A 16,070-nucleotide genomic window follows, 5' to 3' on the forward strand; every position below is an offset into this window, starting at 1 on the left:
TGTTTGCTCATAAACGGTTCGTCATAATTATAAATACTCTTAAATTATTTTTGAAAATTTTTCTAATCTAATTACAAAAAATGTTATTTAGCTTAGCCCGTGTAAAATCTTAATTTTGTGTTCAGTAACGTTGTTAACCTAATTATACATTATTTTCCAGTGAAGAGAAAAAATAATAACAATAACAGTCGTACTATATATAAGTATGATCTAGATTAAGATATTACTAGATTATTTGCGAAATTATATAAAATCGTTTTTCTAAATTATATTAATTCATCTGAACTAGGTACAATGCAATTAACAAGTACCTTTTTTAACACTGGCTTTGTATACAATTGAATTGGGGAACGAGAACTAAGCTTTCGATAGTGCCACCTCTTGCAAGTGTCATCCCTAGATTAGAGCCGGAATAAAACAAAAGTTCGCAACAAAAGGCAAGAAATTTAGGCAAAAGTATAATCGCAATGGACACTGACGCCGCACAGAAAACCTGGGAGTTGGAGAACAACATCCAAACCCTGCCCAGCTGCGACGAGATCTTCCGCTACGACGCGGAGCAGCAGCGCCAGATCATCGACGCAAAGCCCTGGGAGAAGGATCCGCACTTCTTCAAGGACATCAAGATCTCGGCTCTGGCGCTGCTCAAGATGGTAATGCACGCCCGCTCGGGCGGCACTCTGGAGGTAATGGGACTGATGTTGGGTAAGGTGGAGGACAACACGATGGTGAGTGACCAAAAGAGATGAAAAATTTCCTCTACTACAGCTCGTTACCGCAGATTGTCATGGATGCATTTGCACTGCCCGTGGAGGGCACGGAGACCCGCGTGAATGCACAGGCGCAGGCCTACGAGTACATGACCGCCTACATGGAGGCGGCTAAGGAGGTGGGCCGCATGGAACACGCCGTGGGCTGGTACCACAGCCATCCCGGATACGGTTGCTGGCTGTCCGGCATCGATGTGTCCACCCAGATGCTTAACCAGACGTACCAGGAGCCCTTCGTGGCCATCGTTGTCGATCCGGTGCGCACTGTTTCCGCTGGCAAGGTCTGTTTGGGGGCATTCCGCACCTATCCAAAGGGATATAAGCCGCCAAACGAGGAGCCCTCGGAGTACCAGACAATCCCGCTAAACAAGATCGAGGATTTTGGTGTTCACTGCAAGCAGTACTATCCCCTGGAAATTAGCTACTTCAAGTCGGCACTGGACCGCAAGCTGCTTGACTCCCTGTGGAACAAGTACTGGGTAAACACGCTGGGCAGCTCGGGACTGCTGACCAATACGGAGTACACCACCGGCCAGATAATGGACCTCTCTGAGAAGCTGGAGCAGAGTGAGAACTTTTTAGGTCGCGGTACATAACGAGTCGAGATCGAGAATTGTGCACATAACTACCAGTTTTTTACCCCACAGGCACCGATGTAAACGAGAAGCGCTCCGAGGACAAGTTGTCGAAAGCCACGCGGGACTGCAGCCGCTCAACCATCGAACTGATACACGGTCTGATGGCCCAGATCGTAAAGGACAAACTCTTCAACAAGGTTGGACTGGGAAAATAGATGAAAGACTTTTAAAATTGCTTATTCCTATTGAGTTTTAAAATATCCCGTGCAGAAGAAATTTATTAAATAAGTCAACCTTATCCAAAAAAATATAAAAGCGCCTTTCAGGCGGATAAAAGTACTGAAAACTGCATTAGCATTTAATTTGGGTACTATTAAGATTTAATATTACTTATCAGAAAATATAAATTTCACAAATTTAATTTTCTTCCATGTAAAAATAGAAGATTAGCTAAATCTGATTCGCTAACTTTAACGCCTTGCAAACGAATTTTATTTTAATACAAAAATAATTAATGTATCTTCTTTTTAAAGAAACTCTAGTTGCATTTTAAGTGATTTAAATTTAAATTATTATTTATTTATGTTTATTATATTTTAAAAATCAATTTCAATAAGGAGTTGCCATACGGAGATACATTCTCAAAATGTTTTTTAAGAGGTTATATACCTTTTTCAAAATCGAAAATTTTTTTATGGCTTTATCTTGAAGAACAACTTTGTAAGAACATTTCCCGAAATTTTCATTGAGATTTGAGCAGTAGAAAGAAAGTTATAGCGCTCCTAGCCGAGCGACTTTTCCTCGTTTATCACAAATTTTTGCACAAACATTGACAACAAACTGAACAGAAAATATAATCATTCATGTAATAAAAAAAATTGCTCCATACATAAAAATCCAAACTTTCCTCTTTTTTTCGACAATAAAAGGTATAAAACCCCTTAATACGTCACACAATTTGAGTATTTTAAATGGTTAACCATTCGGTAAACCGAGCCGTCCTCAAAGGTGCAACTGAATGCCATTGATTCGAATGTTGCTTTAATTGCTTTGCAAACCAATTGTATTGTAGGTCTACAGTCAAAATAATGTATATTTGTTAAAGAATGTTAATGTCATAACAGTTTTATTATTAATTATTTATGATTTTATATCGTATACATCTATATTAATATGGATTTGTTGTTCGCTACACTCTCAAAATGTAATTTTAATACGTCACTAAAAACACACAATTTGAGTATATTAAAGCCGTGGCAGACTCAAAGGAGCAACTGAATGCCATCGGTATTGTTTTAATTGCTTGAGTATGTATTGAAGTTAATGTTCAAGAGCCTGGTTAGCACATTGGTTCAGCTGTAAAGGAGACCTCCTCATCAATCAAATGGTTTCATCTTTATGTCGTTTGGCGTATTTTACAACTTTTATTCCTCGATTGCGTGTCTGTCGATGGGCGGGTGGGGATCCCGAGTAGACCCGTAGTCTAGTGTCTGCCCCTGGGAGCATAAGCTACAAGTGAGATGTCAACGCCCTTCCTGCACGTGGCCCAATCAATTTGTATGGACACGGGGGCGGTGTAGAAGGGCATTAATTAAATACGTTGTCACGTTTATGGTCGCTGTAAGGTACCGAAAGAGGGGTGTTAATGCAAATACAGGTCCTGTTTAACCGCTATCATCACTTCTGCCAGGAATGCCCATTAAAATGTCCACATTTTGTTACATGTGTAGCTGTTTTTATGTTTGTGCGTCCCAAGATTTATCCTGTGGAATTTTTAAATCCTCTTAAAAGTAAATGTAAATTGTGGTGCAATACAAGCCAAACAATCGCACATCAAAAGGGAGAATAAACAAAATTACAAGAATGTAAGACGACGGCAACGAAAGCCTGTATAAAGATTTACGTGACTAACTCTCCGTTTGTGCGTGTAAGTTATTGGTATAAAAGCAATAAAACTTTCATTTTTTGATATTTTATCGAAAAGTAACCGTCAACTGGCATCAACAAGGAGCAATGACATGAAATGTAACACTGCCAAAGGGGGCTGAAGCCACCATTTAGCAACGGGGAGGAGGAGTCTAAAGCGAATGCCGGGGACTATAAAAGTCCTGGCGACAAACGACAGGCGCTTCATTCGCGTACTGGATGCGAACTGTGAAGCTTGGAATTTACGATCCACAAAGTTCAATCTGGTTAGGGGTATCATGGCATCCACAGCTTCCTCCTCACATTCGTGAGCACCCATCCAATAAAAATCAAAGTAACAACAAAAGGCAAAGTGTTCTCTGAGTGCTAGTGCGTGTGTATATTGCCTTGGGAACTGTAGTCAGCATATGCCCCGGATTGTGTGTTCATACATATATTGAATGTGCGTGGTGGTATAAATAAATTAGCCACAGAAAATTGCTAACTAAAAATGGACTAAAAGCAACGCAAGCAATTAAGCTCAGAGTGAATACAAAACGGATAACTAAACTGACACAATTCCATTGGGACCTGTTGAACAAAGTATGTAAAACTTAAAGATATATATAAAAAATAAATATATTTATATGCAGGAGAAGTTTAAAGCTATTTAAATGTATTATCCCTGAAAATAAAGAATCAACGTCCTAAGCTTTTAGCTGAAATCTTGACATTCCATCACGACCTTTCCGGTTGCTAAAAAATATAAAATACTTGATCAAAAACCACAAAATTTTGGTTTCCTAATTAGAAACAGGAATATTTTAAATTTATTTATTTATTTTAAACAAGAACCTACCTATTTGGGGTCAGGAACTTATTCGTCTTTGGGTTACAAATATTCAAAACCAAAAAGAAAAAAAATCTTACTATCCTTAAAAAACGCTTTAGTAGAATTCTGCGGTAAACTAATTTTAAAAAAATAATTAATAGTACTTAATATACTTTTTGCAGAATTTTCAACCATGTACGGAATGCTTTACGAGAGCGTTCAGCACTACGTGCAGGAAGAGTACGGAGTGGAGATTTGGAAAAAAGTGTGTCACATCATTGACTGCAAGCACAACAGCTTCAAGACGCACCAGATATATCCGGACAAGCTGATGCCGGATATCGCCGAGGCTTTGTCCGCATGCACGGGCGAGTCCTTTGACTTCTGCATGAACTTCTTTGGCCGTTGTTTTGTCCGCTTTTTCAGTAACTTTGGGTACGACAAGATGATTCGATCCACAGGTCGCTACTTCTGCGATTTCCTGCAGTCCATAGACAACATCCATCTGATTATGCGGTTTACTTACCCGAAGATGAAGTCGCCCAGCATGCAGCTGACTAATATGGATGACAACGGAGCTGTTATTCTCTATAGGAGCAGTCGCACAGGCATGTCCAAGTACCTCATTGGTCAGATGACCGAGGTTGCCCAGGAGTTTTACGGTCTAAATATAAAAGCTTACGTAATCGAGAGCCAGAACGACATCAGCGGGGGCACAGCTGGACCAATCAAACTGACGGAAGGCCCACTGACCGTGATCGTAAAGTACCGGCTCGACTTTGATAACCGGGAGTATATGGCTAAGCGCGTCAATACGGACGCCCATCCTTCGCAGCTTAAGATGCCTACTGTGAAACTGGACGTGTTTCTCGACCTCTTTCCCTTCACCTTTGTGCTAAACCACGACATGAAAATCACACATGCCGGAGAGAAGATCGTGGAGACGTGGATCATGCACAACCCCGGAGCTAATCCGAAGGGTTTCATCGGCACCCATGTCATGGACCTGTTCCACTGCCGTCGTCCGAAGGACACCACCATCGACTGGGATACCCTGATCCAGATGAGAGCGGTGCTCTTCGAGTTCGAGTTGATCCGCACAGGCCACAACCGAGCCGCCTACGATGCCGTTCTGAACATGGACTTTGAGAACTACGACGAGATGGACCTGAACGAAGCACAAACAATGGCGCTGGCCAAGGCCAAGGAGTTCAACGAAGCGCACCCGGTGGATGCTAACGAAGCTTCGGGGGAGGATGAGATCGATCCAGCCACTGGAGAACGTCGATCTTCCCAGGGCCTGCGGTCTATCTTGTTGAAGGGTCAAATGTTCTACATCAAGGACGTGGACTCACTGATCTTTCTATGTAGCCCCCTAATTGAAAATCTGGATGAGCTGCATGGGATTGGTCTGTACCTCAACGATCTCAATCCCCATGGTCTCAGTCGAGAGTTGGTGATGGCCGGATGGCAGCACTGCTCCAAGCTGGAGATCATGTTCGAAAAGGAAGAGCAGCGATCGGATGAGCTGGAGAAGTCCCTTGAGTTGGCAGATTCCTGGAAACGGCAGGGAGATGAGCTCCTCTACTCCATGATACCTCGTCCCATTGCTGAGAGGATGCGTCTCAGCCAGGAGCAGGTGTGCCAGAGTTTCGAGGAAGTGTCTGTAATCTTCCTCGAGGTGTTGAACGTTTATAATGAAGGCTTGAACAGCATTCAGGGAGCCATGCAGGCGGTGAACACCTTAAACAAGGTGTTTTCGGCCCTGGACGAGGAGATCATATCCCCGTTCGTGTACAAAGTCGAGACCGTGGGCATGGTTTACATGGCAGTCTCAGGTGCTCCAGACGTGAATCCCCTCCATGCCGAGCACGCCTGTGACTTGGCCCTGCGTGTGATGAAAAAGTTCAAGGCTCACGACATGGAAGACGTGGCCATTCGGGTTGGCATCCATTCGGGACCTGTGGTGGCCGGGGTGGTGGGCCAAAAGGTTCCCCGATACTGCCTGTTTGGGGACACCGTTAACACCGCCTCGCGGATGGAGAGCAGCAGTGATCCCTGGAAGACGCAGCTTTCAAAGTTCACCGGCGAGAAAGTCCGCCAAGTGGGCTATAAAGTAGAGTCCCGCGGCACAGTGAAGGTCAAAGGCAAGGGCGAGATGGAGACTTTCTGGCTGCTGGAGGGTCCAGAGGGTTAGGGATTGATAATATTTAATTCATCTTAATGTTGAGCACTAAGCACTGAAAAATTGTACGACACTTGACGCTTTAGTAATTCGTTGCAATAAAAGAGAATTTACCTCTTTCCGATTTGTGTTTTAACTATGGGTAAATTTATAATACAAAACTGGAAAAGGGAATAGTTACTAATAATTTACGGTCGAAGACTATTAGTGAAAAATAGTCATAGTTTTAATATTGTTCATGCTAGATTAAGAAAACGCATTAGTAAAAATATTTTTACTTTTGAAAAAATCTTTTTTAGAACCTCCTGTTATGAATAAAGAAAATTCAATACTTTTGGGAACTATAGACATATAACGTAAAACCGTGTACTTTGTTAGCTGAGTATTAATTTCGAAAGATTTGTTATAAAAACTAATGTAAAGAGTATAGAAGCAGTGTCTTTCTTATAGAACACTATTTCCTGAGACATCCTCCCCCTTTTGCCTCAATCAAATGCTTAATTCACTACCCGCCTCAGCCATTACCAACAGACAACCCCCATTTCCGAAAATCCATTTTTAATAACTTTTATGGACAGTTTGCGTGTCACTTTGCACACCATCAGCTACGCCACCCACGAAGGACGACCATAAGCCCATAGAATCCTCCAGCAGAGTTGGGTCCAGGCTCTTTCCTCCTGCTCCCTATAGAAATTAAATTAAGTAATTCTGCGTGTGCTCAAATTTCTGGACGTCGGGCAATTAATTTCAGTACAATACTGACAATGACCACACAAAAAGAAATGCAATCCAATGTCACAAACTTGCTTTGTGTAGTTACTAAAATATTGACTTCCTTTGGGACATATAGTTTTATTCACTGAATATTATTTTATTAATTTTGTGTAAATAAAACTTCATAATTTCTTTCTGTGTAATTATTGTTACCACACTAATTACGAGTTTTTCTTGGAAAACGAAAGACAAAACAAAATATTTTCGTAGTTTTTGCTCAATACGTCTTTGTAAGCCCGCCTGTCGCTTGTGTTATTAATGACATTATGAGTGGTTTTTAAGAGTGCTCGAAATATCTCTTTTGTGTATTCGAGCAGGCATATTATCGTCCTTTTGGCCGATTCATGCACTGGCCATAAAAGGGTCTACGTTTATTTAATAGGCTCACCCGAAAGTACGTTTTGGTTAAGTGAGACGAAGGCTTTTTGTTCGATGCTGTGAAATCCTTTTTAAATTGCTTTAAAACAACGCATCAAATATTGACAGGACACAAGCGCACATTTATTGAAGCGGACTTATGTGTGTATTTATTGCAGAGGTATGCGTGAAAATGGAAAGGCATTAAGTACAGATACCCTAAAGCCATTCCTCCATTTCGGAAAATGGAAAATGGGTAAGGGCCGAAGAGAAAAACTCTACAACAATGATACATTTGACAGACTGTTAAAAAGTTTCCAGGGCTTTGGGATAGAATTCGGACGAACTCAAGATATATTGTTATTATTATTGATGGATCCATAAGGTAAAAGAATAGAATTATAACTCAATATATATAGTAGAATAAACAGGCAGGAAATTGCAGATCATTTAACTTTTTATACTATATTCTAGAAATTATTTCCATTCTAAACTAGAATCACATCACTTTTTGTATAATATTCTCTGAAAGGCAAAAAGAAATGTAGAATTTCGACTCTAAAATAGAATTTCAAACTTTTAAAGAATAAAGTATTTAAGCCTATCTACTAACTTCTATTGGTTTAAAAATACATTGCAATAAATTAATAACGAAATACAATTTTTGCTATCATAAAAAGCATAGCGTTATAAGAGTTTTGTTATTAAGAACAAAATTGCAATCAAATTTGAGAAAATTATGACAAATTAATTTGTTACCTTTTACTAGGTAACCCTCCCAATCATATAGCGTTACCTAAGTCAACAGTTATATGCTTCTTATCCATCCCTGGAGCAGCGTTTTATCAGGAAGACCCAAAGGACAATTCCTTGCACGGAATGCCAATACCCCAAACACACATACAGCAATGTGTGGGAGTAAGGGGCCATAAAAGGAATCAACCGAGAGAAAAATGACTCCTTCGGTTGTGTGTCAATGTTTATACTGTATCGGAAGGAGAGAATGTGGCAAAGAGCATTGACTGGCGACTGTTCCTGGTAATAATGATGATGATGATCACGATGGTCAAACAGAGAAGTGCGTGTCGAGGCGCAGGCACGTAGGTCCTAAGTGGGCCGAAAGTATTGCTCCAACTGCAACTTGGCAGTGGGTGGGCTATAAAAGGCCCGGCCGCAAAAGAGGCTCGCTTCATTCGACCAACATCGGCCCGGCTAAAAGGGAAAGCTCCGCCCGACGGAACCGACGGAACCGACAGACTCACGAAGCTCGTCAGAGGAAATCATGAAACAAATCAGACAGCCAGAAGCCAAGGAAGCAGCGACAGGCGGCAAAACAAATTTAGTGTAACAATAGCAACTGCCGACGACGCAACACAGAGTCCGGAAAAGTGAGAGCTCCCGAAAAGTGTACGCGTATATATACACCGAGTTTACGCATCCGGGGAAGCTGTGTGTGTAAGCGTATGCCTTCCTTAAATTATAAATAAGCGAGAAGCAAATGCCGCGTGGATAAAATTAAAACTCTTTAAGAGGTGCACACCAGCACGATTCAATGCTGGAGAACTTGAGGCGATTAAGTTAGTGGATTGGAACGAGGCGGAAAGCAAAAAAAAGTAAGCGGGTTACGATATTATAAGCTAATTTCACGGTCTGCTAATCAAAGATATTTGGAGTCTTGGAAATTAAAAAAAAGGGTAAATCGTCAAAGGATTATGACACATTTGGTAACACAATAAGTAGTAAAATATAAATAAATGAATTATTGATTCGTATGTATTCTGCCTTCTTTATGATTTGATCATACTTTAATGAATAAACCATTTAACTGTTGGCATAAAATCTATTTTAAAATAAATTGTGTAAATTGCAGTATACTCTTTTTGGCAAACATAAATTATGAGCGATTAAATCTATATTATCATTGATAAATGGGAAAAGAAACCGAGTACTTGCCTTTTATATTTTATTTGACAGTTCACATTCACTGAACATTAATCAAACGTAATCATTTTATTCTAGGCATACAAACAACAGCATTATATCCTCTTTTACGACCTTGGGTTTTGACAGAAATTTGCATGTTTTTGGTCGAAATTAAATATACACAAACTCCTGAAAGATGTTTGAGAATTTATGGCTTAGTTAGTTAACGTTTGTGGGAAAAATTGAAAAGCAGGCACTGCCACCAGCGAATTACCGCCAACAGCAAACGGAAATAAGTCAAGAGTACAATGAGCTATGTTCCTTCCGCCGAGAACGTGACAAGCTTAAGACTCCCTGCGTGGGTCTGCCACATGAACTCAAATTAAACTGTCGGGGCAATAAATCAAATGCCAAGGAGAAAAAAACAGTCTTTCCTTGAGTGTTGTTGAAGGCTAGATAAGAGAAAATCTCTCAATGTAACTGGCATATGTAATCGCGTTTTATTTACTTTTAACAAATAATTAAAATTTAAGTCAGTTATTTCGAGTTTATTCCTCAAAGGGAAAAAAAGAGAAAAATCGCAGTAAGAAGAATAAAAATTATTTATTATTATTTTTAAATTAAGAGTTGTATATTCGCAAACGATTAAAATTTCCGCGCCTAATAAATTTTTAATTGAGTAATCATCAATTCCCAAGTTCTTACTAACAAGTTCATTTGTGCAGGACCCTAGTCAGTAACCTTCTTGGCTACCATCAATCACTTGATTTATATATGGGCTAATCCCTGACCCAACACAACGAAATTGACTTAAATCCTCCGGGGTACGAACACAGTTTACCTAATTACCAGTTGTGAGCGATGGAAAAAGTTTGTTTAGCCTCACCCTGATTATGTGCCCTCTAACTGTTCGTCGTTACAGAAAAACTTTTGCGAAAGCAATTTGGACGATAGACAGGACCCAAAAGGACCAAAAAGACACCCGAACCCACAGCCACCATGTACGGAATGCTGTACGAGAGCGTGCAGCACTACATTCAGCAGGAGTACGGCATGGAGACCTGGAGGAAGGTCTGCCAGATAGTCGACTGCAAACACCAGAGCTTCAAGACGCACCAGATCTACCCGGACAAGCTCATGCCGGACTTTGCAGCGGCCTTATCCGCCAGCACGGGCGAGTCCTTTGACTTCTGCATGAACTTCTTTGGGCGCTGTTTCGTCCGCTTCTTCAGTAACTTCGGCTACGACAAGATGATCCGATCCACAGGACGCTATTTCTGCGATTTCCTGCAGTCCATCGACAACATCCACGTGCAGATGCGCTTCACCTATCCCAAGATGAAGTCGCCCAGTATGCAGCTGACTAACATGGACGACGACGGGGCCGTGATCCTTTATCGCAGTGGACGAACTGGCATGTCCAAGTACCTGATCGGCCAGATGACGGAGGTCGCCAAGGAGTTTTACGGCCTGGACATGACGGCCTACGTTCTGGAAAGCCAGAACGACATCTGCGGGGGCACGGCGGGACCTATTAAGCTTACGGATGGTCCTTTGACCGTGATAGTTAAGTACCGACTCGACTTTGACAACCGTGACTACATGGCCAAGCGGGTGAACGTCATCGCTCATCCGTCTCAGCTCAAGATGCCTTCAGTGGACCTGAACGTGTTTCTGGAGCTGTTCCCCTTCACCATTGTGCTGGATCACGACATGAAAATAACTCTCGCGGGCGAGAAGATTGTAGAGACGTGGATCCTTCATAACCCAGGCGTAAACCCAAAGAGCTTCATTGGCAGCCATATTATGGATCGGTTCAAGTGCCGGCGGCCCAAGGACACTCAGGTCGAATGGGAGACCATTCTGCAGATGAGGACGGTGCTCTTCGAGTTCGAGCTCATCCGCACGGGTCACAACCGTGCCGCCTACGATGCGGCATTGAACTTTGACTTCGACACATTCGACGAAGCCAGCAGTCTGAACGAGGCTCAGGCTATGGCCCTGGCCAGTGCGAAGGAGTTCAGTGTGGAGCACGCCAAGGAAGAGGCATCTGCCCTCACCACCTCCAAGGACGAAATCGATCCAGCCACGGGTCAGCGTCGGCACTCGGTGGGTCTTCGATCCATCCTGCTGAAGGGTCAGATGTTCTACATCAAGGATGTGGACTCGCTAATCTTTCTCTGTAGTCCACTGATCGAGAATCTTGATGAGCTGCACGGGATTGGTCTGTACCTGAACGATCTCAATCCTCACGGTTTGAGTCGAGAGTTGGTGATGGCCGGATGGCAGCACTGCTCGAAGCTGGAGATCATGTTTGAAAAGGAAGAGCAGCGATCGGATGAACTGGAAAAGTCCTTAGAGCTGGCTGATTCCTGGAAACGGCAAGGGGATGAACTCCTCTACTCCATGATCCCACGACCCATTGCCGAAAGAATGAGAAAGAGCGAGGAGCACGTGTGCCAGAGCTTTGAAGAGGTGTCGGTCATCTTTATCGAGGTGCTGAATGTCTATGACAGTGGGTCCAACAATATTCAGGATGCCATGCAGGCGGTGACCACCTTGAACAAAGTATTTTCGGCACTGGACGAGGAAATCATTTCGCCTTTTGTATACAAAGTGGAGACCGTGGGTATGGTTTACATGGCAGTCTCTGGTGCTCCTGATATAAATCCCCTCCATGCGGAGCACGCCTGTGATCTGGCCTTGAGGGTGATGAAGAAAGTCAAGGCACACGCTCTTCCCGGAGTAGCCATTCGGGTGGGCATTAACTCAGGACCCGTAGTAGCCGGAGTGGTTGGAATGAAGGTTCCGCGATACTGCCTCTTTGGGGATACCGTTAACACCGCCTCACGGATGGAGAGCAGCAGCGATCCCTGGATGATCCAGCTATCCAACTATACTGCCCTTAAGGTGCGGAAGGTCGGTTACAAGGTGGAAGCGAGGGGGTTCGTCAAGGTCAAGGGAAAGGGCGAGATGGAGACCTACTGGCTACTGGAGGGACCGGAATAATATTCCGGAGTTCACAATATTTGTAGTTTAATATAATACATACTGCATAAAGCAGCGGGAACACTTTAATAATGTATAAGAATATAATACACATACTTTTAAAAGGATCAAGGATAAACCGATCATTTGCAAGTAATCTACCGAAATCGGTATACACCAGAAGTACTAACATCCACAAATCAATTGTTAAAGTCATAAAACGGCTATAGGGTATAATCTTCAAGTAAAAATTATTGGAACTATGAAAAAAATACTTTTGAAAACTTCTGTTCTGAATAGCTTTGTTTAAAGCTTAAATTTAAACCGAGCCTTGACCAAATGTTGGCAAACGCTTTTCCAAGCAATTGTAAAATAAATGTGAAAAAGCTAACAATAAATAAATACCCAGAATTCCAACTTCTATTATTTTTGATTTTGAAAGGGAGGTCGGGGCGAAACTGACTTAGTGTCCGTTATTTGAAACTTCACGCGAATGTCTCTTTTAAATATCGATTATTTGTAATCGAAATCGGTTGCCGCGCAGACTCAATCAGCTGATCAAGATCGGCTCCCAAACTGAATTTTAAGTTTATCCGAAGGAAGATGCTGCTTTTCAATTTAATCGTGGCAGTTTGCGAGAATTTCGGCATCGGCATTAAGGGGGATCTGCCATGGCGCATCAAGTGAGTAGGTGCTAATTAACATCTTTGAATTATAAACAGTCCACTCCCACAGATCAGAGCTGAAGTATTTTAGTCGCACCACCAAGCGGACAAGTGATCCCACCAAGCATAATGCCGTCGTGATGGGCAGAAAAACGTATTTCGGTGTGCCGGAAAGCAAGAGACCTCTACCCGATCGTCTAAACATAGTGCTGAGCAGCACGCTCCAGAAGGAGGATCTGCCCGACGGAGTCCTCCTATGTTCCAGTCTAGAGGAGGCTATGAAGCTCCTGGAGGCTAAGGGCGAAGTGGAGAACATTTGGATCGTGGGCGGAAGTGGGGTGTATGCGGAGGCCATGGCTTCACCAAGATGTCACAAGCTGTATATTACTAAAATCCAGCAACAGTTCGAGTGCGATACCTTTTTTCCAGCGATCCCCGACAGCTTTAAAGAGGTGGCTCCAGACTCTGACATGCCACTGGGCGTTCAGGAGGAGAATAACATCAAGTTTGAGTACAAGGTCTTGGAGAAACAGTCGTAATAAAGGAATTCTCTAATTTATTTGCCTCTTATGTCGTTCACCGTGCTTGTATCATCACCTAAGCCTTTGGCCGCCAGCATGAGCTCGTACAGTTGGACCACCTGGTCGTCCTTAAGCATGTCCACGGCGTCTGGATCGATCTGCTCGCCCAGCTCCCCCTTTGGCTTGCCTCGAATGCCTAGTTGCTGGGTGATCGTGGAGGCATATCGCTGCAGTATAACAATTCTTTAGAAGAGCACCTATTTTAATTACGTAAAACTCACGGCCCACTCTGTCATAAAGAGCTGTGCCTCCATGGGATTGCAGGTGAGGTGCCGCCGGAACTCGTCCCGCACATAGTTGTCGCCTAGAGCACGGAGTTCCGCGGGAAGTCCTTTAGAATACAACAAACCAAGTGAATTGGAGCTATTTTTGAGAAAGTAGTCTCACCTCTGTGAAGTCGCAGAATGGTTTTGTACAGCAGGCGAACTCGCTGCGGGTGGGTCAGTTGGTTCATCACAATTCTCGACATCCTGAGTCTATTTTCTATACAACATTATAATACTATTCAGTCCTAGCCGGCTAAAAATTAAATATGAACGAAAAATAACAACGAATAATTGTAGTGCGATGACCAATGTTGGCAAAGGCCAGATTGAAAACAGCATAAGGCAACACTGGTTTATTAAAATATGACAGTTGGCAACGCAAGCAGGTTGGGCGCGCATTTGAATTTGACTTGTGCACACAAATGTTTTGAAAACGAATTAAAGTCAGCTTATATCAATGATGAGAGTGATTTAAAAAAATGTTTTAAATTCTTAAGAACGAACTGGCTTACAAGCGCAAAGCCAGTTCATTTATAAAGTGAGACACATGTGTACGCCATCAATACCCAAAGCGACGTCAAGGTTTTAAAAACTCCCAATAGAGCTTTATACATCATGGTTTATTTGTAGCATGTTTGTATATATATAATCACATGTGCAGTGTAGGTTCAATCTGTCGTGGATGCATCCCTTGGGGTAAATTTAAATTTAAAGAACATAAGGCGTGGAAATTGGGCTCTGCATCAGAAAACAAACCAATGGATGATATACACACACGCTCTGCACCAACTTTGGCTAACTATTGCACACCTCTCTCTCAATACTATACGCCTAATTACACCAAGCACCGAACGGAAGGTGGCGGAGGGGTACACAACATAGTTGTTGTCATCGTCGTCGTTTTGAACAGAAAGACGTTTTAACAATCAAGTTTTCTAGTTTTGTTATTGCGGCGCCGCAGCAGCGGGCGCCGCTGGATCCGCCCGTTCCCGTTCCTGTCCGTCGCCATCGTTCTGATCCGGCAGCAGCGGCTGACCTTCGCCGCCCCAGGGAAACCGCCAGGACGGTCCTCGGCGGCCGCCTGGTAGTTGCGCTCGATGTGCTCATTAAAGAGGCGTTTCCTGAGGACAAAAAGTTGTTATTGTACATGTACAACTAGATTGCGAGGTGAGCTTACAGAAAGTAGGGGGTTTTGATCAGTCTATAGCCGTTGGAAAGGGTGGGAAATACATCCTCCAGCACGTAGTAGATATGGCCAACGCCCATGCCGATGACGTCCACCCACACGGTGTTGCCCAGGATCATGGAGCAGCAGAGGAGCACCCACGGCAGGTAGGGTGCCTGGAAGTTGAGCACGCCGAAGAAGTTCATTGGCACCAACGGGTTGCGACGGGACCACACGTAGACCAGCATCAATGTGAAGGCCTGTCCCAGGAACAGCAGATTGACGAAGATACCGAAGAAGGTCATCAACACGCCGCCAAAAATGAACATCATGACAAAGTCCGAGCTGCGTCCGCGGAAAGATCCGTCCTCAAGCATGCGACAATAGCGGTAGGTGAAGACCATATTGAAGAAAAAGCTAATGCCTATTGTGCCGAAGTACAGGAATGTGGTGGCCAGGCGCCAGATCTGGAACTTGCGCACGATCAGCGTGGGATTGAAGTAGAGCTGTAGTGGCGATACCAGGTCCAGGTGCTGAAAAGTTGGCAAAGGTCGCCGATTACACACGTACACGTCACCCTCGATAAAGAACCCGATCCGGGTCGGACACTTACCACTGCCAGAGTGGTCAGCACGCAGACCGTGGTGTAGGCCCGTGTGACCACTGGGATCTCCAGGTAGAACTGCCGCAGGGCATTCATGGCGGCTCCTCCTCCGATGTGTTCGGAATCTGCAGTTTGGCAAGTGGTTTGCGATCGTATCCTTTGGACTTTTCGGCTCTTCCCCGTCGTTTCGCTCACATCCACCTGCGGTCGAGCTGTTTTCAGAAGTCGCCCCACCTGGGTGTTCGGATCTGCGGGTTTGACAAGAGGAAATGGATTTGGGGCAGCGCTAAGTCCAATGGAAAAATAAATGGAACGCTAGTTTTTATTTTTATGCATCCCGGCCAGTGTGACCGCAGCTAGACCTTTTAAACAATACCAAATGTTTTTGGGAAATCCATAAAAACAAAGTAGGGGGATTCGTGAAAGTGATTTATAGGCGGATTACACGGTTCATACGTTTTAAAGTCTTATGATTTA

At 43.3% G+C, this 16,070-nt stretch overlaps 6 protein-coding genes across 7 annotated transcripts; 4 read left to right on the top strand and 2 right to left on the bottom strand.

Annotated features, from left to right (window-relative positions):
• The first annotated feature begins 363 nt into the window (after positions 1 to 363).
• Positions 364 to 1,694, top strand: LOC108040448 (COP9 signalosome complex subunit 5). Of its 2 annotated transcripts, none has more exons than XM_017117930.2 (3): positions 364 to 728; positions 782 to 1,352; positions 1,418 to 1,694. In XM_017117930.2, the coding sequence occupies exons 1-3, from the start codon at positions 468 to 470 to the stop codon at positions 1,561 to 1,563; spliced, it is 978 nt and encodes a 325-aa protein (XP_016973419.1). In that variant the 5' UTR covers positions 364 to 467; the 3' UTR covers positions 1,564 to 1,694. The 2 variants fall into 2 exon arrangements, with proteins under 2 accessions (XP_016973419.1, XP_016973418.1); XM_017117929.2 differs by having other exon boundaries at positions 367 to 728; positions 782 to 1,358.
• Positions 1,695 to 3,501: 1,807 nt separating this feature from the next.
• On the top strand, positions 3,502 to 6,310 carry LOC108040447 (soluble guanylate cyclase 89Da). The gene is made up of 2 exons (XM_017117928.2): positions 3,502 to 3,856; positions 4,268 to 6,310. Exon 2 carries the CDS (start codon positions 4,279 to 4,281, stop codon positions 6,280 to 6,282), a length of 2,004 nt encoding a protein of 667 aa, XP_016973417.1. The 5' UTR covers positions 3,502 to 3,856; positions 4,268 to 4,278; the 3' UTR covers positions 6,283 to 6,310.
• Positions 6,311 to 8,759: 2,449 nt separating this feature from the next.
• LOC108040446 (soluble guanylate cyclase 89Db) lies at positions 8,760 to 12,729 on the top strand. Its single transcript, XM_017117927.2, has 2 exons — positions 8,760 to 9,014; positions 10,247 to 12,729. The coding sequence occupies exon 2, from the start codon at positions 10,324 to 10,326 to the stop codon at positions 12,331 to 12,333; it is 2,010 nt and encodes a 669-aa protein (XP_016973416.1). The 5' UTR covers positions 8,760 to 9,014; positions 10,247 to 10,323; the 3' UTR covers positions 12,334 to 12,729.
• Positions 12,730 to 12,831: 102 nt separating this feature from the next.
• Positions 12,832 to 13,536, top strand: LOC108040449 (dihydrofolate reductase). Its single transcript, XM_017117931.2, has 2 exons — positions 12,832 to 12,995; positions 13,048 to 13,536. Exons 1-2 carry the CDS (start codon positions 12,916 to 12,918, stop codon positions 13,514 to 13,516), a joined length of 549 nt encoding a protein of 182 aa, XP_016973420.1. The 5' UTR covers positions 12,832 to 12,915; the 3' UTR covers positions 13,517 to 13,536.
• Positions 13,514 to 14,161, bottom strand: LOC108040450 (succinate dehydrogenase assembly factor 3, mitochondrial). The gene is made up of 3 exons (XM_017117932.2): positions 13,946 to 14,161; positions 13,780 to 13,889; positions 13,514 to 13,725 (listed from the first exon to the last, which is right to left on the bottom strand). Exons 1-3 carry the CDS (start codon positions 14,025 to 14,027, stop codon positions 13,534 to 13,536), a joined length of 384 nt encoding a protein of 127 aa, XP_016973421.1. The 5' UTR covers positions 14,028 to 14,161; the 3' UTR covers positions 13,514 to 13,533.
• Positions 14,162 to 14,423: 262 nt separating this feature from the next.
• Positions 14,424 to 15,968, bottom strand: LOC108040435 (derlin-2). Its single transcript, XM_017117915.2, is given in 4 exon segments — positions 14,424 to 14,881; positions 14,884 to 14,945; positions 15,002 to 15,522; positions 15,603 to 15,968. Coding segments are annotated over 4 exon segments (783 nt in total). The 5' UTR covers positions 15,690 to 15,968; the 3' UTR covers positions 14,424 to 14,768.
• Between the last annotated feature and the right edge of the window lie 102 nt (positions 15,969 to 16,070).

Source organism: Drosophila rhopaloa, unplaced genomic scaffold (genome assembly GCF_018152115.1).
Source record: "Drosophila rhopaloa isolate 14029-0021.01 unplaced genomic scaffold, ASM1815211v1 contig_155, whole genome shotgun sequence".
NCBI lineage: Eukaryota > Metazoa > Arthropoda > Insecta > Diptera > Drosophilidae > Drosophila > Drosophila rhopaloa.